This window comes from Pelobates fuscus, chromosome 5 (genome assembly GCF_036172605.1).
Source record: "Pelobates fuscus isolate aPelFus1 chromosome 5, aPelFus1.pri, whole genome shotgun sequence".
NCBI lineage: Eukaryota > Metazoa > Chordata > Amphibia > Anura > Pelobatidae > Pelobates > Pelobates fuscus.
The window spans coordinates 387,237,747-387,260,783 of record NC_086321.1 but is presented as its reverse complement, the minus strand read 5'-3'; the positions used below and the strand labels follow the sequence as shown (position 1 = coordinate 387,260,783).

The 23,037-nt window shown below is 45.4% G+C and overlaps 1 protein-coding gene across 1 annotated transcript in view; it reads left to right on the top strand.

Annotated features, from left to right (window-relative positions):
• Positions 1-23,037, top strand: part of SLC39A11 (solute carrier family 39 member 11) — a 308,809-nt gene that overhangs the window by 159,741 nt on the left and 126,031 nt on the right. The window contains exon 6 of the mRNA XM_063456363.1: positions 11,654-11,818. Coding sequence (XP_063312433.1) covers positions 11,654-11,818 — 165 coding nt within the window. The remainder of the gene's footprint in view (positions 1-11,653; positions 11,819-23,037) is intronic.

Genomic DNA, 23,037 nt, shown 5'->3' with positions numbered 1-23,037 from the left:
CTGTCAGTGCATTTAAGTGACTATGCCGTAGAGAGCAGAATGAGTATTGTCAGGAGTCCGCGAATCGTGTATAACGTGACGTTATGTGGGATGTCCTTATGTGTTAAAAAGGTAGAGTGTGCATGCTTATGTTTCAAGGGTGAGTACAGCTATGTCGCCCTATCAGGCAAAAACGTCATGTCTAAGTATAGATTCAGGCGTTTAACCAGTAGTTTGCCTTAGAAATTACAGAGGCTGTCTAGTGCATATAGTGAAAGAATGCGTATGGCTTAAATATATAGAGCATAACATTCTGAATTGGGATCCCATACGTTTAGAATGTGTCGGGTACCCCTGGGTCTATAATGCATGAACAGTAAGGAAGACATTTTTAGCACATCAAACATAGATGTGTAGCAACCGGCTTATCAGCTGACAACACAGATTAAATTAAAATGGAACGTCTGTACCGCTGGGCTTTTAGCTGATTATAGCAATGTGAGCACGTATTAAGTCCTGCACTTTGACCAGGCTGGTAGCTGGAATGGAGGTAGCTGCAAACCTTCACCCGATGCCATTGATGTGCTTTAATAGGTAGTCCATTCTTTGGCCCGGCATGGTGTCTCCTTGTGCCCTCCTGCTGCTCTGCGACAGGTACCAGTCCTCATTAGAGTCGGGCACAATCAGATGTAGCGTTGCATGACCAGAGCTCTTCTGTGGGCACCGTCCGTGAGAGTGGGTGACCGTGCAGATGCAGCATGTAATAGGGCTCCTGCCTCTAGCTTGCACCGGGATTTTAGCCGTGCTGCTGCGGGCCCGGCGACCGCCAGTTGTCAATTTCTTTCCAGGCTTGGGGCTCACGCCGGGATTCCGTGTCAGCTGAACGCGGGAGTCTGAAGCGTGGGGCTTAGTTTTGCCCTGAGGAGGGCTCCCAAGCACCCGTCCACCGTTGACTCTGTCCCGTGGGGCTTGATAGTTTTGTAATCAGGCTTTGCTTATTGCAGACGATCAGCTGATTGAGCACAGACTTTCTTACAGCAGTATTGGGGTTTGATAATTCTGAAATCAGGCTTTGCTTATTGCAGACGATCAGCTGATGGAGCACTGACTTTCTTACAGCAGTATTGGGGTTTGATAATTCTGAAATCAGGCTTTGCTTATTGCAGACGATCAGCTGATTGAGCACAGACTTTCTTACAGCAGTATTGGGGTTTGATAATTCTGAAATCAGGCTTTGCTTATTGCAGACGATCAGCTGATGGAGCACTGACTTTCTTACAGCAGTATTGGGGCTTGATAATTCTGAAATCAGGCTTTGCTTATTGCAGACGATCAGCTGATGGAGCACTGACTTTCTTATAGCAGTATTGGGGTTTGATAATTCTGAAATCAGGCTTTGCTTATTGCAGACGATCAGCTGATGGAGCACTGACTTTCTTACAGCAGTATTGGGGCTTGATAATTCTGAAATCAGGCTTTGCTTATTGCAGACGATCAGCTGATGGAGCACTGACTTTCTTACAGCAGCATTGGGGTTTGATAATTCTAAAATCAGGCTTTACTTATTGCAGACGATCAGCTAATGGAGCTCAGACTTTCTTACAGCAGTATTGGGGTTTGATAATTCTGAAATCAGGCTTTGCTTATTGCAGACGATCAGCTGATGGAGCACTGACTTTCTTACAGCAGCATTGGGGTTTGATAATTCTAAAATCAGGCTTTGCTTATTGCAGACGATCAGCTGATGGAGCACAGACTTTCTTACAGCAGTATTGGGGTTTGATAATTCTGAAATCATGCTTTGCTTATCGCAGACGATCAGCTGATGGAGCACTGACTTTCTTAAAGCAGTATTGGGGCTTGATAATTCTGAAATCAGGCTTTGCTTATTGCAGACGATCAGCTGATGGAGCACTGACTTTCTTACAGCAGTATTGGGGTTTGATAATTCTGAAATCAGGCTTTGCTTATTGCAGACGATCAGCTGATGGAGCACTGACTTTCTTACAGCAGTATTGGGGCTTGATAATTCTGAAATCAGGCTTTGCTTATTGCAGACGATCAGCTGATGGAGCATTGACTTTCTTACAGCAGTATTGGGGTTTGATAATTCTGAAATCAGGCTTTGCTTATTGCAGACGATCAGCTGATGGAGCACTGACTTTCTTACAGCAGTATTGGGGTTTGATAATTCTGAAATCAGGCTTTGCTTATTGCAGACGATCAGCTGATGGAGCACAGACTTTCTTACAGCAGTATTGGGGTTTGATAATTCTAAAATCAGGCTTTGCTTATTGCAGACGATCAGTTGATGGAGCACTGACTTTCTTACAGCAGTATTGGGGCTTGATAATTCTGAAATCAGGCTTTGCTTATTGCAGACGATCAGCTGATGGAGCACTGACTTTCTTACAGCAGTATTGGGGTTTGATAATTCTGAAATCAGGCTTTGCTTATTGCAGACGATCAGCTGATGGAGCACTGACTTTCTTACAGCAGTATTGGGGTTTGATAATTCTGAAATCAGGCTATGCTTATTGCAGACGATCAGCTGATGGAGCACTGACTTTCTTACAGCAGTATTGGGGTTTGATAATTCTGAAATCAGGCTTTGCTTATTGCAGACGATCAGCTGATGGAGCACTGACTTTCTTACAGCAGTATTGGGGTTTGATAATTCTGAAATCAGGCTTTGCTTATTGCAGACGATCAGCTGATGGAGCACAGACTTTCTTACAGCAGTATTGGGGTTTGATAATTCTAAAATCAGGCTTTGCTTATTGCAGACGATCAGTTGATGGAGCACTGACTTTCTTACAGCAGTATTGGGGCTTGATAATTCTGAAATCAGGCTTTGCTTATTGCAGACGATCAGCTGATGGAGCACTGACTTTCTTACAGCAGTATTGGGGTTTGATAATTCTGAAATCAGGCTTTGCTTATTGCAGACGATCAGCTGATGGAGCACTGACTTTCTTACAGCAGTATTGGGGTTTGATAATTCTGAAATCAGGCTATGCTTATTGCAGACGATCAGCTGATGGAGCACAGACTTTCTTACAGCAGTATTGGGGTTTGATAATTCTGAAATCAGGCTTTGCTTATTGCAGACGATCAGCTAATGGAGCTCAGACTTTCTTACAGCAGTATTGGGGCTTGATAATTCTGAAATCAGGCTTTGCTTATTGCAGACGATCAGCTGATGGAGCACTGACTTTCTTACAGCAGTATTGGGGCTTGATAATTCTGAAAACAGGCTTTGCTTATTGCAGACGATCAGCTGATGGAGCACAGACTTTCTTACAGCAGTATTGGGGTTTGATAATTCTGAAATCAGGCTTTGCTTATTGCAGACGATCAGCTGATGGAGCATTGACTTTCTTACAGCTGTATTGGGGTTTGATAATTCTGAAATCAGGCTATGCTTATTGCAGACGATCAGCTGATGGAGCACTGACTTTCTTACAGCAGTATTGGGGTTTGATAATTCTGAAATCAGGCTATGCTTATTGCAGACGATCAGCTGATGGAGCACTGACTTTCTTACAGCAGTATTGGGGCTTGATAATTCTGAAATCAGGCTTTGCTTATTGCAGACGATCAGCTGATGGAGCACTGACCTTCTTCCAGCAGAATTGGGGTTTGATAATTCTGAAATCAGGCTTTGCTTATCGCAGACGATCAGCTGATGGAGCACTGGGTTAGAGCTTTAAGGACTAATTTTCAGACTACGAGGACTCTGTGATCCAAGAATATACAAAGCATTAAACCCATGGAATTCTAGTATCCAGTTTCCCTGTGGCTTATTCTGTGCCACTCAGGACCCCGCAGAGTTTCAGTATGGTCAATAAAGGCTGAACTTGGAAGCTTCTTAATTCTTTGTGGTGAATAGAGTAAAGAATCCGCTAGCAGTTTACATCTTCCGCTTAGATCAGATCGAGGGCACTCACATTATGTGGAGTTTCAGGAATACATACAGGGCAGGCCAGATCCTTACGCTGTGCTCCCCCAAGGGTTCAGTGAAATAGTCTCTACGGCTTTAGTTTTTCTGCCATTAACTCCTCACCCCGTAACATTAATCACTCAATCTTTTGCCCGGGTTCCAATCTTCTGACCAAAAGCACAGCCTATTTCCTGATTCATCACTCTGTATCGCAGTCCCTTGTACCTTCTTCCTAGCTTCTCACTCTATTCTCTAACAGATTAGCCAGTTCCCTATCCCTTTCCTGAAGGAGTCAGCTCAGGCTTTTCAGGGAGTGACAATCATTTTGGCCATGCATAACTTAGTCTGCAGTCAAACCGACTGTGACCTTATTGTTGGGTACCTTTTGGCTGAATCCCAGCCCCCTGTGCCACCATCCTGCGGGTGAGCATCAAGCATTATGGGGCGTCATGCACTGTGCTTTCATCTCACTCAACTCACCCAGGAATAGGGTTGGGCTGGGGCAAACATTAGGCTAGGACATGTTTTTTCCCTTCTCCCACCCCGACTTCCAACTTTCAAGAAAGGTCACATAATACAGAAAAGGAAAAAACAAAATAGCGGTTTGTATTTTGTCACGTTCAGGTGCAGATTGTTCCTATTGAAGAGACAGATGGAAATTGGACGCGTCCTTCCAGTGTAAACATATCTTTATCCACATATATTAGACATTACGAGATTATCCAACGAGCAGATATGACGTTACAATGGATAAATCCCATGGGAGCAGATTGAGTGAAAGATTGCACTTAGCGTGATAAATGCCCCATGAGCAGCCAGCGAAGGGGTGCGGGGGCCATTATAAAGGAGTTTAAGCATGCATGGGATAGGCATAAGGCTATCCTAACTATAAGATAAGCCAAGGGACTAATGAAAGTATTTAGAAAATTGGGCAGACTAGATGGGCCGAATGGTTCTTATCTGCCGTCACATTCTATGTTTCTATGTTATATTCTTTACTGTTTAATGGAAAAAACTGTACGGAAATAGAGCCCGTAAGTTCCATAATTTCCAGTTTATTAACCAAACATTGAGTCCTAGTGACCTGCTGGCAGTTGTCAATCAAAATGAGAATTTTGGTTGAATGTTTGCAACTAGGTTTTCGACTGCCGTCCCTTGAGTCTATGTGGTGAGCTCTAACTAGAGAACAGTGGTTCCAGCTCCGAACATGAATGCATTATCATCCCGTCACATATTGCAATGAGTGCTTTCTATCAAGCCCTTTCGGTGCCCCGTGCTATTTCCATTCAGGGAAATAAAGTTGAGATTTAGGCCAGAAGAAGCAGCGTGTGGATTTTCCGCTCTTGTTTTGGACTAACTGGGAAGCTGAGGTTTGTATTGGGGTATGTGATCAGAAAGAGTTATTTGTGCAGATGATGTGGCTTTGCATGTTGTTTTTTTCTTTCTTTCTTTTTTTTTTTTTTTACATTTAGCAATTGGAGTCTTTAGAATAGAGACACCAGAATTAGATGAGTGATACAGCCGTGTGTATGCAATCCCTGTGTACTACACTCAGCAATAGTTTGGTGGAATATCCCATCATCCATTGCTGCTAGAGGATAATGGGAATTGTATTTCAGCTCACCCAGCCTGAATTCAGGCAAGAATCCATAAATGTGTATCATAGGTTGTGCGAACCACTGATGGTAGGTAAATTGACATGTACTTTTAACCCTTTCAATGTCAGCTTGTGCCCACTCGGCCATCAGTGTGTTAATAGAAGATGAGTTTAGAACAGAAAATGTTTTAATGCTACAAAGTCTGGATCAGTAAAGGACACCTGAAAGCATGAAACGCTCACAGAGCGAGCGTTCTATTTAGCGTGGAGCCGCCACAGTAATTGAAGTTAATGAAATATTTATTGACAATGGGGACTGGAACTGCCTGGGTGTGAAATTGGTTTACATGAGACTGATCTGCATTGAGGGTCTGCCTGGGGAGTGTGGGTGATGGAGGTTTAGGGAGCCAGACATCGCTGTGAAGAACAAGCTGGCAAGGTACCTGTACTGCAGGCAATTCGTTAACACGCGTCAGATTGCTGCGGCGAACCATATCGCTAGTGGATGAGAAGGCTGATAATGGAGTGTCACACCATGTCTGTCTGTTTCATGACCTTTATAGACTAAATCAAGAACATCCACTGATCACTTTTTCAGAAACGTTCACCAACGTGGTGGGATTAAGGTTACAGCAGTTCTGGTGTAATGGGCTTACTGGAGATATTGCATGAACCTTCCATTGGTTTCCATGGTGACTGATATCCTTTTGGAAATTTGACCCAGAATTGTTCTTTATTTTTTTTATAGGATCCATCAGACCATTATGATTGCTTTGTGGACTCCAGGTATTGAGCTTTTTAAACCAAAGGGTGCATTCTGTTTCGTGACCTGGGATTCAAGCAGCTTACCCCTGTTTGTGTCTTGTACACGCAATCTGGGCATTAACCAACAGGCCTCATGTGTACTGATTATCAGACCTCTCTTATAACTACTGACCCAGTCACCGTGCCATCACTGAGTGCTGACCTGCATTTTATTATGCTAGCTTTAGTGTACCTATAATCCTAATTTTAGTAACTACAGGAGGTGAGTATTTCACTTAACTCTTTACTAAATTCCAACAGCGAGACAAATCATAAGAATACATAAACCAATCGAAAACAAGTAGGAGGTAATATATATAAGCCCTTGTATCCAAAAGCACCTCCGCTTTCTTTTGTGTGAAAGACAAGAACAAAAACACTCTAAAATGTAAACCATAAATTCAAGCAGTAGAAACAGCCATAAAATAGACACCAGGCAATCCGATCACAGGATCAAAAAGTGAACTTCAACTTCCAGGAGCACACCGGAGAGAAGGATGAACCTGAAACAGAAGAGAAACGCATGAAATGTATCTCAAAATGAACCATATATTCAACAATAAATACCATACAACTGACATCACACATAACACTGCAATTAAAACCGCAAACTTACCAAAATCATAATTGTAGCGGAAACCCTGCTAAACCGTGAACTTCCCCGGTTACCCTGCAATTTGTGTTATTGTCCTGACATCTCTTTTGTGTGTTTTCCCTATCTTGACCCTGTGTTTCCTTTGTTGTGTTTGTAGAATTACCTGCTCCCCATTTGGGAGTAACGCCACAAACGGGACTCCGTTCACCTCCCGAATGGGGACCACCACAAAGTAATTGAGTGCTACCCTGGGTGGCCGCCATTCGTATAGGTGAGTGCCGGCCAGGGGGAACATTCATGTCCTGGTTCCACACAGGGACCCCGCGAAAGGTGGCCGTTTGTGGCGGTTTCCTTCTGGGGGTCCCTGAGATTGGTGGGGACAATGGCGGAGGTTGGCGGGCTCTCTGTCACTGGGAGATAAAGAGTCAGGAAGTTTCCTGCGCAATGACCCCCAGATACAGAGACTTCTGGGAAGAAGACTTCAGGTAGGGGGAGGAGCCACTAAGTGGCAGGGACAAATGGACTTGAATTCCGTTTCTGTCAGGGGACCTCTGGGAGTGGGGGGAACAGGGGACCTCTGGGAGTGGCGGGAACAGGGGACAAATAAACTGGGGTTCCGTTATACGACCCCTGGGCGGGGGAGGACCCTAGGAGGGGACATTGTCCTCATGTTTGTTCCACCCCTTGCATGGAGAAAGTATAAAGCCGCGTGTGGCCAATAAAGTTGTTGTTTGTACCCCTGGAACTGTGTGTCGTCCAGTTACTGGGAGAGAAATGGGTCTCTTACTTCATTAATAGCAAAAGTAACCAGCCGGGTTACCCAGGGTCCACTACAATAATAATAGGAAATGGAAAAGCCTGAACAGCATATCAAGAGTAGACAATATGCACCAGACAAACCAAAAACCCATGACAAACACAAGGCATGTAAAGCAGGAGATATGTAGGGAAAACATACAAAAAAAAACAAACCCGCAAAAGACAAAGCAGCCCAAGTGAGCGAGGGTGGGAGGGGAAATATTTGCCTCCTGTCATTACTAAAATTAAGATTATAGGTACACTAAAGTTAGTATAATCTTCAATTTTACCACAGCAGGAGGCTCAAAAAAGAAGCACACACATGTAAAAATGGTGGATGGCGCCAGCAACACGTTGTATGCCGCTTTACCGGTGTCTATACTCACTCACTAGACACACTAACATACATACAGAGATAAAATAATCAGATAGGGGGGTTAACTGGAAACCACACGGTTTAGTATAATATTATTATTATTATTGCCATTTATATAGCGCCAACAGATTCCGTAGCGCTTTACAATATTATGAGAGGGGGATTTAACTATAAATAGGACAATTACAAAAAACTTACAGGAACAATAGGTTGAAGAGGACCCTACTCAATCGATCTTACATTCTATATGAGGTCATATTTGCAGTCAAATAAGGTGGGCTGCCCTTTATATAAAATATACTTAGTCACTTTTGTCCATTATTTAAGTAAATTATATAGTGTACCTGAAAGTACAAAGAGAACAATTCTTATATCATAATACTGTAGAAACAGATATTAAAATCCATAAGGGACAATTGGTAGCTCAAATTTTCCAGGGTCACATATAGTGGACTCTGGCTATGTAGGCAGATCCACTACACTCCTCCAGGAATCAGACCCAGCATAAAAGGGCAATGCAAACAAATTGCAGAAAAAAAACTAAATAGTGCAACTATTGCAACACATAAAAGCACACAGTCAGTAGCAGCAAGTCCAAAATGAGCAATAGCATGATGCGTTTCCCCCACTGGTCTTCCTCAAGGTGCATAGTCTCTCCTTCTGCTGTTCTCCAGGGTGGGTTCATTTTCATTTACACTATCGAAATATGTTGACAGTCACCTACAACCAATTGTCAAAACTTGGTCATCATATGTAAAGGACTCTGTGAATCTTTTACATTGTTAAAATATTTTAGTTGGAATGGGGAGTATTTACGAATTATGTGTGATGCCTCTAGCCTCTACACGTGTATAGAACATAATCAGGTATGTGAGGCTGTTAGATTTTTTTTTTTTTGAGTCATCTAGTATTTTCCGAGAGACTGTGCGAGACCAGGCACAGACTCGCTACAGACTAGCCCATCCAAAACGCATTAGGATGATGAGACCTAGAATACCTTATGCAGGGAAACCTAAGCCTTCTTAAGGGTGGTAATCAGGTCAGGTATTTCTGTAACTCCTTCAGAAACAGCTCACCAAAGAGAGGTCCTTTGGCTTACTGGCCCAAGCTCTTTAGAGGCCAGACAATTTCAAGTCCATCCTCAGCAGCATGGCCCTGTGTTACTCCTTGCACAATGTTACGTTGGAATTCCCCAGTAGACAAAAGGAACGTTGGGCCTATTTGTGGGTGCAGATTGTATGCAGAGACACCCTGTGCCGTTGCGTCATTCGCCAGATCTTGGACCCTGTATCACCCTTCCACCACCCCCTCTCACCCTCCACCACCCCCTCTCACACCTTAGAACATCCTACTATCACCTCCCCCTCTCACCCTTCCACTTCCATTCACACTTTCCCATCTTACCACTTCACCCTCTTTCACCTCCCCCTACCACCGAAGGGAGTCAGTTTGCTGGTGAGGAGTGTCTTTAACCCCTTAAGGACACATGCCATGTGTGAAATGTCATGATTCCCTTTTATTCCAGAAGTTTGGTCCTTAAGGGGTTAAGCTCCCCCATGATTAATGAGTTGACTGACTTGTGGATACTGACCCGTTTGGGTGTGTATGTTGCCATTTAAATCAGGAACTCTTACTTTCTCAGTGCTGCATTGTCTAAATGGAAATCTGCAGACAGCTGTCAACATGTTATGGATTGCAGTCGCAGTCATAATATATACATTTTTTTATAAGTGCTCCTAATTAAAACAACAATGTAGTACCAGTCCATTGATCGGCTGGTGAGCATTCTGTCAAATCGATAGAAAATGATTACTTCAATATGTGGCATTCCACCTATTGCCCATTTAAACCCACTCTCATATCCCTGGTGACACCGGCCATGCCAGATCCATCATTCTGTGCTCATTAACTCCTTCCCCAAGTGGACCATGCATCACTCAGACAATCCATTGATCTGTTTTCACATGCTTCTGTCTGCTTCATTAGAAACAGATATTTCAGATGTGTGGTTTGTTTCTTCTCCACATCCTGCCTTTTTAATGACCGTCATTGTTTGTCCCTCACATTGGCTGCTCTAACAAAACTCACCATGACCAGCTAGCCATGGAGATGCACCAGCTGCCACACCAAGTCTCGGGCTGGTAAATCTCTGGCTGTTGTAGATCTACCTTTTGGCCATTTCTGGTGGGATTTATGCGAAAGATGTTTTATTGAGTTTGTTGGTAACTGCCTGGGTCAGAAAAAAATTAGAAATGTCAAATTCAGCAGTTTATTGTTGAAACATATCAATTAAATGTCAGATTTGTGGTAGACCCCCAGGACATACGGTACTTGAAAACGAGAGAAATCTCAATGTATCTTTCCTGGTTAAATATTTTATAAATAAATAAACATCTGTTTGGCACAGAGAAAAATAAGTTGGATCTCCGAAGGGAAGTTCATTCCCTCAACCATGTAAAAAATATACAATCTATAATATTCTTGTCACGATATAAAATATATTTTCCAAGAGTTTTTGAATGTTGCAAACCATTCCTTCATATTAAGGAAGATTATCTGTATTTTAGCAATCTGTCCTAAATCCTGGAAGCACCTTGATTCCAATGTCATTCTGACATTAAATGCGGAAACATTTATTCTCTTCCCACATGTGGCAGCCTGGAGGATATGGAGATGGCACGGGATAATGAATTGTACAGAATAAAGCAGCCATACTTCCTTCTTGTGAGTAGCCTGGATGGGCAGTCTCCTTGTACACCATTGGCAGTTCTAGGAAGAACGCATCTGCTCAATGACTGTCACCGTGTTCGGCAGAGAGTTACAGATTTTATTATTGTAGTGTTTTGTTTTTTACCTTTCCTTCTCCAGCTGGGAGTGAGTGATATATGTGTTTAACGAACACTGCCAGGACCCAGACTGGAGGAAAATGTCATGATAAGCTCATACACAGTCTACGTCGCTAGACTGAATGAGCGTGGCCCCGCGACGGACGGATTGACGATGGCCCAGCGCCATTCGAAATACTAATCTCTTGTGCCGAAAACGTGTGCTATCCCATAATACACCTGACCAGATAAATTACCTACTAGTAACAACTGAAGGAGAAAAATAAGGTGGCGATGCAGAGAAGAAAACCAAAAAAAAAAACTAATTTTTTCACCCTTTAATTTTCTTCTAGATTAGATTAATGTTCTTGAATCCTCTCCACGGATGGGTTTAATGGCAGAAAGATGCAAATTAACAAAACATAGTCTGACTAATAAATATAATTAATAAGTTGTCCTTCGGCGCACTAAACGCAATAAACTGAACAAATCAAATATGTTGTGACAAAGATGGAAACTCTGCCCAATGGAGCTTACAATCTAGAGTGTTCTGTAATCATGAAAACCATGGTAATATTGGTAAAATATAGATTTATGTGTTTCTGTTAAATGTAGGGTTAAGGGGAGCAAAGGTGTATGGGTAAAATAAAGGGGGAATTGTGTTGCTGCTTATTCCGGTTTAGAAAAGAAGTTGTCATTCCCCAGGGCTAAACTTGCTTTCTCTCTTCACTTGCAGATACAATTGAAAATGGGGAGGTTTACCATCGGAAGAGGGGGACTCACCCTGCCTCAGCTGAAGAACTGTCATTACTAAACCCCAGGGAACCCGTGCACAAGTCGGGGGCCAGCTGGCGACGGATTATGCTGCTGATATTAGCGATTACCATCCATAACATTCCAGGTAGGAAGCAGAGAGCAATGTGCTTTGTCACTCAGTGAGCCAGGTCTGGAGAGTCCTGCAGGGTCTCTCCCCTCAGAGCATGGAAGTGTTAATAGCCTCTCTGTTTTACGCTATCTGTCTCTGTTTGTCGCATTATGTTATATTTCTTTATTTTTGTACAATCTTGTACAATCGCCCGGATCTGTGAAGATATTAAGAGAGTAGTGGGTCTTTATTTAAAGGGCCACAGTCTTCATAATGCAGAGAGTAATTGTCCTTAAACTCTTATTGGACTGGGCCCCCCTCAACCTATCATCCACCTACGGGGCGTCTGGCTGGCTAAGGGTTTAATAACAAACGTTTAATGATAAAATAGTGTTCTAAAAAGCCCAATTGTGTCAGTTTTATCACCGCAGGGTAGATTGAACTCTCCTAAACCTCTTCTATACCATCACAAAGGCGGCAGGGTTCTTCATTTTGTTTTCCTTCTCAATGTTATGAATACATTAATGAATAGCTTGTCAGGCCTTTGTTTTTACTGTCACACGTAATCTCGGATGGCTGCACGGCTTTCACCTGATCACTTTGTGTTCAACTTGTGTATAGGAATTGTTTTGTTGTCTTTCAGAAAAAAGAAATCCAAAGTAATTGCCGTAATTTGTGTGTCTCCTATCATCACAGTCGTACCTGTGTTTATATTCGCATAACACTCCTCTTGCCTATTGCTATCAGTGACCAATTCCAAATGAACTGGAATCTCTCATGTATCTCCTATCAGCTGTAAATCACAAGCAGGCTGAGGTTATTAGGAATTAAAATCAAACCATAAAAGGTTTGGGTACAGCTGCTACCAGCTACCATCCAGGTACAGACATTGGTTGCCCAGGTGGAGCCATTCTGTGTCAGAAGTCTACAATTGCAGTTGTTTCTATGGTAACTGCTGTACATGGTATAAAAATGAGCACCATTCTGGTGATGGCCAAGTCTGGCACCCTATACTCTGCGTTGTCTAAAGACATATCCACCAATACTGGCTACAATGACAAATGGACACTGCGTCTTCCTCTTGGTCTGACATTGTATCGAGGTAAATTAGAATTCACTTTCTAGAGAGTAAGATGTATAAACCGACAGCAGTCCCTTGTCCGTCTACAATTTAGCAATATAATGAAAACGCAGCATATAAATTGACCTCCTTACATAATTTGTAGTGAACCAAAAATGAACCTAATCCCACTAAATAACCATATATACACAATTTATACAACAGGCCGTGCATGAAATGAATTATACACAGCTCTGACGCTAGGGGCTGGCGGGGGCTCAGGGAGGTTTTATTGTCACTGGTTGTCACATTGTACATGGAAAAGGGGGTCAAACGTCTGTTCTTACACCTCGCACTTCAGTAACCCACAGAGTACACTAGTGCCTCCTGTTGCTCACCATTTGCACTTGTTCTGATGCTTTAGACACTGGGCAGGAGAGGTTTGTGAAGGTGCCATCTTCCATATTAATAAATTGTGCCACTTGTGAGTATGCTTTTATTGTGAAATAATGCAGAGTTGGGAAATAATGCAGAGTAAATAAAAACCCATCCTAATTTTACCCAATACCACGAACATATTCCACTCATCCAGGACTTGTTAGAGGGTTTGCGTGACGTATCATTGGACCTTAAAGGTTTCAAATAATGCTATGAAATGTCTTCCTAATTCCCATGGGAAATAAATGATGCATCAATGGGATACCCCGGGCTAAAAGTGACACCCATTGTTAGTAAATTTTATGGATAATGCATTCAAATATTGATCCCATTGATTCCATTTTAGTTCATCCACTGGATGGCTATTCCAGGGATCTACTAATCTGTGCAATCTTAATGATGGATTATTGTACCATTTCTGCGATTACTGTGCTTTACTGCCAACATCTTCAGGCATATAGTTGATATCATGATGGAAATTTAAGTTTAAAGTAGCCGTGTCATGTATGCTTTCAGTTTGGCTATGTTTTCCTTAAATTTGAAATTCACTTTGAAATTCCCACAATTTCCAGGCAGTGCTCCTACCTCTCTCCTCGCTTTGTGCGCAGAGAGGGGAACGCACTTTATTCCCATCCTGCCTGTTCCATGCTTGGCACGAGCCTGGCACACCGGTGAGTTCTGCTTTATGTCAGCCGGGCAGTCACTGTGCGCGCAGAGAGGGGAAAGCACTTTATTACCATCCTGCCTGTTCCATGCTTGGCACGAGCCTGGCACACCGGTGAGTTCTGCTTTATGTCACCCGGGCAGTTGCTGTGCGCGCAGAGATGGGAACGCACTTTATTCCCATCCTGCCTGTTCCATGCTTGGCTGGAGCCTGGCACACCGGCGAGCTCTGCTTTATGTCTGCTGGGCAGTCGCTGTGTGCGCAGATAGGGGAAAGCACTTTATTCCCATCCTGCCTGTTCCATGCTTGGCATGAGCCTGGCACACCGGTGAGTTCTGCTTTATGTCACCCGGGAAGTTGCTGTGCGCGCAGAGATGGGAACGCACTTTATTCCCATCCTGCCTGTTCCATGCTTGGCTGGAGCCTGGCACACCGGCAAGCTCTGCTTTATGTCAGCCAGGCAGTCGCTGTGTGTGCAGAGAGGGGAACGCACTTTATTCCCATCCTGCCTGTTCCATGCTTGGCGCAAGCCTGGCACATCGGTGAGCTCTGCTTTATGTCAGCCGGGCAGTAGCTGTGTGTGCAGAGAGGGGAACGCACTTTATTCCCATCCTGCCTGTTCCATGCTTGGCTTGAGCCTGGCACACCGGCAAGCTCTGCTTTATGTCAGCCGGGCAGTAGCTGTGTGTGCAGAGAGGGGAACGCACTTTATTCTCATCCTGCCTGTTCCATGCTTGGCTTGAGCCTGGCATACTGGCGAGCTCTGCTTTATGTCAGCCAGGCAGTCGCTGTGTGCGCAGAGAGGGGAACGCACTTTATTCCCATCCTGCCTGTTCCATGCTTGGCGCAAGCTTGGCACACAGGCGAGCTCTGCTTTATGTCGGCTGGGTAGTCGCTGTGAGCACAGAGAGGGGAATGCACTTCATTTCCATCCTGCCTGTTCCATGCTTGGCGCAAGCTTGGCACACCGGCGAGCTCTGCTTTATGTCGGCTGGGCAGTCGCTGTGTGCGCAGAGAGGGGAACGCACTTCATTCCCATCCTGCCTGTTCCATTCTTGGCTTGAGCTTGGCAGACTGGTGAGCTCTGCTTTATGTCATCCAGGCAGTCACTGTGTGCACATATAGGGGAACACACTTTATTCCCATCCTGCCTGTTCCATGCTTGGCGTGAGCCTGGCACACCGGCAAGCTCTGCTTTATGTCAGCCGGGCAGTCGCTGTGTGCGCAGAGAGGGGAACGCACTTTATTCCCATCCTGCCTGTTCCATGCTTGGCGCAAGCTTGGCACACTGGCGAACTCTGCTTTATGTCAGCTGGGCAGTCGCTGTGTGCGCAGAGAGGGGAAAGCACTTTATTCCCATCCTGCCTGTTCCTTGCTTGGCGCAAGCCTGGCACACCGGTGAGCTCTGCTTTATGTCAGCCGGGCAGACTGTGTGCGCAGAGAGGGGAACGCACTTCATTTCCATCCTGCCTGTTCCATGCTTGCCTTGAGCCTTGCACACTGGCGAGCTCTGCTTTGTGTCAGCTGGGCAGTCGCTGTGTGCGCAGAGAGGGGAACACACTTTATTCCCATTCTGCCTGTTCCATGCTTGGCGCAAGTTTGGCACACCGGCAAGCTCTGCTTTATGTCAGCCAGGCAGTCGCTGTGTGCGCAGAGAGGGGAACGCACTTTATTCCCATCCTGCCTGTTCCATGCTTGGCGCAAGTTTGGCACACCGGCAAGCTCTGCTTTATGTCAGCCAGGCAGTCGCTGTGTGCGCAGAGAGGGGAGCACATTACATTCTCATCCTGCCTGTTCCATGCTTGCCTTGAGCCTTGCACACTGGCGAGCTCTGCTTTGTGTCAGCTGGGCAGTCGCTGTGTGCGCAGAGAGGGGAACACACTTTATTCCCATTCTGCCTGTTCCATGCTTGGCTGGAGCCTGGCACACCGGTGAGCTCTGCTTTATGTCAGCCAGGCCGTCGCTGAGTACGCAGAGAGGGGAACGCACTTTATTCCCATCCTGCCTGTTCCATGCTTGGCGCAAGTTTGGCACACCGGCAAGCTCTGCTTTATGTCAGCCAGGCAGTCGCTGTGTGCGCAGAGAGGGGAGCACATTACATTCTCATCCTGCCTGTTCCATGCTTGGCACGAGCCTGGCACACCGGCGAGCGCTTCTTTTTGTTGGGCAGGTAGTCACTGTGCAGATTAATATACTTGTTTCTCATTTCAGCTCTGTCTTTCTCTCTTGACGATTTTTCAGCTGCGACATACAGCTGATATTGTTATAAGCTCTGCGTTGGCACAGCAGCGGCATTACCATATAGATTAAACACAAGCAAGCCGTGCGTTATTACTGGAGTGGAAGGCCAGATCTGAACTGTAAATACTGCCATTGTATTTTGCCCTCATGTGTAACCCATGCTCCCAATTATTTCCATTTGAATCCATATTGTAATGTCAGATTTTTTTTCTCTAACATTGAGCCAGTCAGTGTATTTTGGACCTGGGGGCTTTGAGGTAAAATTGGTGCTGTTTGATCACTGCAGCATTTAATAGAATCCTTCTGATAATTAAGAGGGCTCTTCGCCAGAATCTTCACCAGAATTAAAAACACATTTATTGTAAACCTTTAGATACATAAAAATAATAACCATGGGGGCGTGACCTACAGCGCTTGTGAACAGACGCATCTCCCTTGAGCTCCGTTAGAGCCGGGGAAAGAATCAAAACAAGCAATCCCGACGACCAATCCGACACCCCCCACACACAGAAGCTATGGGGCACAAGAAGTCTCAACTCCTAGAAACTCCCTGGCAGCAAGATATTCGGCTTTCCTTTGAGAGGCCGGCGGCACGGTATCTGCCCAAAATGGCGCCAGAGGAGCAGGGGACGCCCAGGAGGAGGATGGCCCACTGAGCTCTCCCCGCTCGGGAGCGGAGTCTGATTGGTCAGAAACGGACGAGTATGCGACACCCTCTACAAAAGGGGAAATCAGGAGGCTACTGACTGACCTCCGGAAGGTATGGAAGGAAGACCTCCAAGCAGCCCAGGCAGAAATAGGAGAGATCCGTCACAAGGTACAGGAGATTGGAAGGCAGAGAGGCCTCCAGGAACAAGCACATAAAAACCACTGACACTAGACTGGACAGCCTCTCCTCTCAGGTGCAACAACTGACCCAAGCAGTGACTACCCTAGAAACACGCCACAGACAAAAAAAAATCTGCGCTTCAGGGGAATCTCAGAACAGATACCTGATGAGACGATACTCACCTTTGTGAGGGACCTAATAGACACCATGGGCATCAGAGACAACACTTCCCAGCACACTATCACCTCAGCATTCAGAGTGAGAAAGTCCACTGCGGCCCCAAGCGACGCGCCCAGAGACGTAATTGCCATAACCTGGGATATCACAGTGAAGGCAGCGGTTATGAAGTGCTCCAGAGAACAGGGATCGGTACTATTCAAAAGCCAGATGATCTCTATCTATGCGGACATACCATTCTCTGCCCTAGCTGAAAGGTGGAAGCTAGCCTCCACTGCCAGAAAGCTCAGAGAACACTCTATACGGTACCGCTGGGGGCTGGGGGGATCCCTAGTGATAACCAGTGGAGACACGACCGCAACGCTGACGTCAACAGAGGACCCAGAACCGCTGATGCAGAAACTCTGACTCCCGTCCCGCACACGTGCAAACACCACAGAGGCACTCCTATAGACACCCAAAAAAGACCGGGAGCCTACAACCAGCAACACCTTCGGGTCCCAACAGCAGGCTAAATCCCCGAACAAAAAGGCACAGCCTTCACAGAGAAGCAAAGAAACGAGCATAAACACATCTCGGCACTCGGTTGGGCACCTCAAAATTCACAGACTTACTTAATGGGACTAGAACCAAGCTGGCTCCACGCCATGAGAGCCCGCTGAACTCCCTAAAACCCCAACACTCCAACATGATAGGCTTAGTAAGGGCAATAGAGGGAGACGCAGACACAAGACTGTCCTTGACCGCACAATAAAGCGTTTTGCTGCATCTACGTTATCCCCTGTTCTGTATCGCCCATACATATTGTTTCCTTATGTAATAATGTTTCCCATGACCTACTTAATCTAACACTGTTTTTATAAACAATGCTATTTATTTCATATTCAGTCCAAACGTGTTAAAACGTCAAAGTATAACTCCATTACCCATATTATGGTAAAGATGTGTTCAAGAAAAATTTCAATAAAATTTAAATTCGGGGAAAAAAAAAATAACCAAAAAGTAAAAAAAAAACACTCCACATCTAAATCCCTGAGGAGAGCAATAAAGCTTCAGCTGATCTGTGGGCAGGGATGTGTCTACCGCAAGGCAAACAAGGCATTTGCGGGGGGCTGCAAAAAATGCCGCCCCCAAATGCCCAGGCAAATGCCTTGTTTGCCTCGTTTTATGGGAGCCCAAAAGCTGGCCGGCTGGCCACCTTTTGGGCTCCCCCGGGGCAGGCGGGCGATTGTTTCCCGGGTGGGCAGGCAGCCACACTTAGCTGTCAGTGAGGGAGCACTTTCCCCTTAGCTCCCTGCCGCGACCCGCAGGAATGCCCGGCATCACTCTACGGCGCGCGAGGGAGCTGAGCAGAGAGCTCAGGGGAAAGTGCTCCTCGCTGACAGGGCAAACAAGGTATTTGCCTGGGCATTTTGGGCCGGCATTTTTTGCAGCCCCCTGGAAATTGCCGCCCAAGGCAAATGCCTTGTTTGCCTTGCGGTACACACATCCCTGCCCACAGATCAGCTGAAGCTTTATTGCTCTCCTCAGGGATTTAGATGTGGAGTGTTTCTTTCAGCTCTGTCTTTCTCTCTTGACGATTTCTCAGCTGCGACATACAGCTGATATTGTTATAAGCTCTGCGTCGGCACAGTGCATTGTTTTATTAACTTTTTGTTTATTAGACACTTTAACTCTTTATCCAAATGCTGAATAGAATAGTAATCAATTTGTACCTGTTGTAACTATTCTACAATGTAGCACAATTCAGCTTTATGCAGACCAAATCTCTTAGCCTTAGACACTATCTGCCTGATTTCTAATACTCCTCAATAACAGACATTACGTCTTGTATTTGACGGTCAGATAGTGATAAGTGCTGTAATAGTAACCCTGAATATAGGATAGCTGACTGCCTTCTCCTAAATAGCACCTGGTGATAAAACTTGTTAAAAAGAAAAAAGGTTGTTGGTTAGAATGAAATGTAAGAGCTCAAACCTTTGGATACAGAGTTACACTGTCTACTTTGTGTTTATATTAGGAGCAAGCTGGATTACAACCCAAAGACATAGATTTTGAAAGTATAGGCTATTGAAAGCCCAATTAGGTGGGATCATACTTATTCTACGTTCTATTCATATGGTGGGTTTACCCTCTATAGATATAGCCTCCTCTATTTAAGTGTCACACTTTGACATACTTACCTTCATTTCCTGCGTGTAGCAATCCATCCCCCACAGGTTATTGCTCTCCTCAGGGATTTAGATGTGGAGTGTTTTTATACATTTTTTGTTTATTATTTTTATATATCTAAAGGTTTACAATAAATGTGTTTTTAATTCTGGTGAAACTCTGAGGAATCTCAAATGTGCACCTCGGACTTTCTGTCCCAGGATCACAACCTTTTTCTTCTAATCGCTTAGGGTTACCTCTGCTAAGAATTTCTCTGGACACACTACAGCCCCTTAATATCCGAGGGGCTTACTTTGTTTTTTTCTTTAACCGTTTAAAGGATGTGAGCCGTTTCGCTTCCTTGGATATTGCAGCTTTAATGGCGAGTGGTTTGTGAGTTTCCCTCCTCGATCATTATTCGTTTGCCTCTACTTTTCCTCATTTTCTTCCCTCTCTTTCTTTACTTACCAACCCTCCTCCTTCCCCTGCTGTCTTCCCTCCTCCTTTCTGTCTGCTTTCTTTGTTTTCGTGTTCTACGTCTCTTCACATCTCGTTAGAGATTTCCACCTTTTTTATCTCTCGAGCAGTTATTTTGGATTCAAGCTCCGCAGTGAAACTCCCCTCTCCTTTCTCCCTGTTCCGTTAATATTGTTCCTCCCAATCTCTTATTTTCTATTTTTGTTATTGGTATTAATTCCCCTCTGCTGTCTCTTACCATGACCATCTTAGTCCTGACCCTTTCATACTTCTGACTTTATCTCTTTCTATTCCCTTTTAATGTCTGTTTCGACTATGTCTATCTTCCCTTCTGCTGTCTTTTTCCCTCCACCCTCTGTCTACTTCCACAGTGTCGGTCTCCCTCCAACTGTAGTTTCTATCACTCTCTCCTTTTGCTGTCTATTCCTCTTTTTCTGATGTCTCTCTCATTCACATCCTGCTGTCTGTCTCTCACCCATCTGTCTATTGCTTTTTTCTAACCGAATCGGTTTCCTCTCTTGTGCAGTATCTAGCTGCTCCCCTGCTGTCTCTTTAATCTCTACCATGCACTATTTGGCTGCCCCTTTCTGTCTACTCTCTGGCCCCTTTGCAATATCCAGCTTCTCCCTGCTGTCCCTTCTGCAATATCTGGTTGTGCATTGCTGTCTTTTCTCCCATAATCCTGCAGTATCTGTTTGCCCCCTACTGTCTATTATCTGCCTCCATCTCCCTTGTAGCATCTGTCTGTCCCCCCTGATGAGTATTCCACAACCACTCTGCAGTATATGGCTGCACCCTTCTGTCTATCCCCCTCTGCAATATCTGACTGCTTCCCTGCAGTTTATTCCTCCCTCTGTAGTACATGGATACCCACTGCTGTCTATTCTCACCTTTGCAGTACCTGGCTGCTCCCTGCTCTCTATACCCCTTCTGCAGTACCTGGTTGCTCCCTGCTCTCTATACTCCTTCTGCAGTGTCTGGCTGCCCCCTGCTGTCTACCCCCCTCTGCAATATCTGACTGCTTCCCTGCAGTTTATTCCTCCCTCTGTAGTACATGGATACCCACTGCTGTCTATTCCCACCTTTGCAGTACCTGGCTGCTCCCTGCTCTCTATACCCCTTCTGCAGTACCTGGCTGCTCCCTGCTCTCTATACTCCTTCTGCAGTGTCTGGCTGCCCCCTGCTGTAAACCCCCCTCTGCAGCATCTGACTGTGCCCCCTGCTGTCTACCCCCCTCTGCAGCATCTGACTGTGCCCCCTACTGTCTATTCCCCCTCTGTGGTATCTGGCTGCTCCCCTGCTATTTATTCCTCCCTGTGCAGTATCTGGATACTTTTTGCTGTGTGTCGGACTGCCTCCCTGCTGTTTTCCCCCTCTCTGCAGTGTCAGACTGCCCACTGCTGTCTATTGCTTGGTTGGCATTTTTCTTTTGCTCTTTGTCTCTGTATTCTTTCCTTTTCCCATCTCCTGTCTGATTCTAAACATATATCTAAAGACTTTCCACTTTTTCTCTCTCTCTCCTTCCCTCTTCTTATCACTCCCTATACTCTTCCATCCTCTTATATTTGCCTCTATTCTCTCACAATCTATTTCTCCCTAACCAGCTCTCTGGGCAGCAGATGGGCACACTCTATGTGCCCATTTGCTCTCTTTGCAGCCCTGCCCTGGGTCTCTGTCTACGGCCCTAGGCTGTATCTCTGTCTGCGGCCCTGCTCTGGGCTGTATCTCTGTCTGCGGCCCTGCTCTGGGCTGTATCTCTGTCTGCAGCCCTGCTCTGGGCTGTATCTCTGTCTGCGGCCCTGCTCTGGGCTGTATCTCTGTCTGCGGCCCTGCTCTGGGCTGTATCTCTGTCTGCGGCCCTGCTCTGGGCTGTATCTCTGTCTGCGGCCCTGCTCTGGGCTGTATCTCTGTCTGCGGCCCTGCTCTGGGCTGTATCTCTGTCTGCGGCCCTGCTCTGGGCTGTATCTCTGTCTGCGGCCCTGCTCTGGGCTGTATCTCTGTCTGCGGCCCTGCTCTGGGCTGTATCTCTGTCTGCGGCCCTGCTCTGGGCTGTATCTCTGTCTGCGGCCCTGCTCTGGGCTGTATCTCTGTCTGCGGCCCTGCTCTGGGCTGTATCTCTGTCTGCGGCCCTGCTCTGGGCTGTATCTCTGTCTGCGGCCCTGCTCTGGGCTGTATCTCTGTCTGCGGCCCTGGGCTGTATCTCTGTCTGCGGCCCTGGGCTGTATCTCTGTCTGCGGCCCTGGGCTGTATCTCTGTCTGCGGCCCTGGGCTGTATCTCTGTCTGCGGCCCTGGGCTGTATCTCTGTCTGCGGCATATTTATCTCAGTATTGAAGATCATGAACATCGCTATGGACGATTTTTCGATTTTCCAGGACTTGCCATTATCTAAAATGGACGCACGAATTACTACAATAGACTGGAGGAGAGATCTTGGAGACCGGAAGTGATGTCAACTAAATTGAAGAAAAAGTATTGGGTCTTAAGGACTAATGGTGCAAATACTGCTTTTTCATATTCCCGGAAGTGACGCCGTCCGCACGATCATACGTGCGTGCGTGATGACGTCAGCGCTAAGGGATAAAATAATACAGCTGGAGCACTTTACCCTCCCTCGCAGGGACGTCCGAGATTGGTTGGCTTTCGATCTCCGGCCACCAATCAGGACGGAAGGCGGGATTCATAAACCGGAAGAGAACTGGATGGAAGGTACAGATTGAGAAAGCCGGACGGAACCGGCGAAACGCGTTTTGGACTCACCTATATATTGTATGCATCATATTGATTTTAAAGTTGTATGTAATAAATAGTATTTTTTATTTGATATACATATATTGGTGCATCTTCCATCCTACTAAAGAGGGAAGGAGTCATCCCTAAAAGGACTCATATGCTTATCCACTCTGAGCCAGGTTACAGGCTCTCATTCAGGTGAGAAGCAATCTTCACCTATATGTATAAGTTGTTACATTGCTATATTAAGGATTTCAACACCAGGGTGAGTTTTCCCTGCTCTCTTTCTTTCTTTTGAGGAATACATTCTACCTGGAGTTAAAGGTGTGTGTCACCTAAAGGACACAAGGCAAAAGTGATTAGAGCCAATCCTCAATAGGCTCTAAACCACGTGAGTGTTTCCTATCGTATGGTGTATAACCACATTCTTCTGCACAGAGTGCACTATATATTTCTCTATTTTTTTCCACAGTTTATATATCCTTTA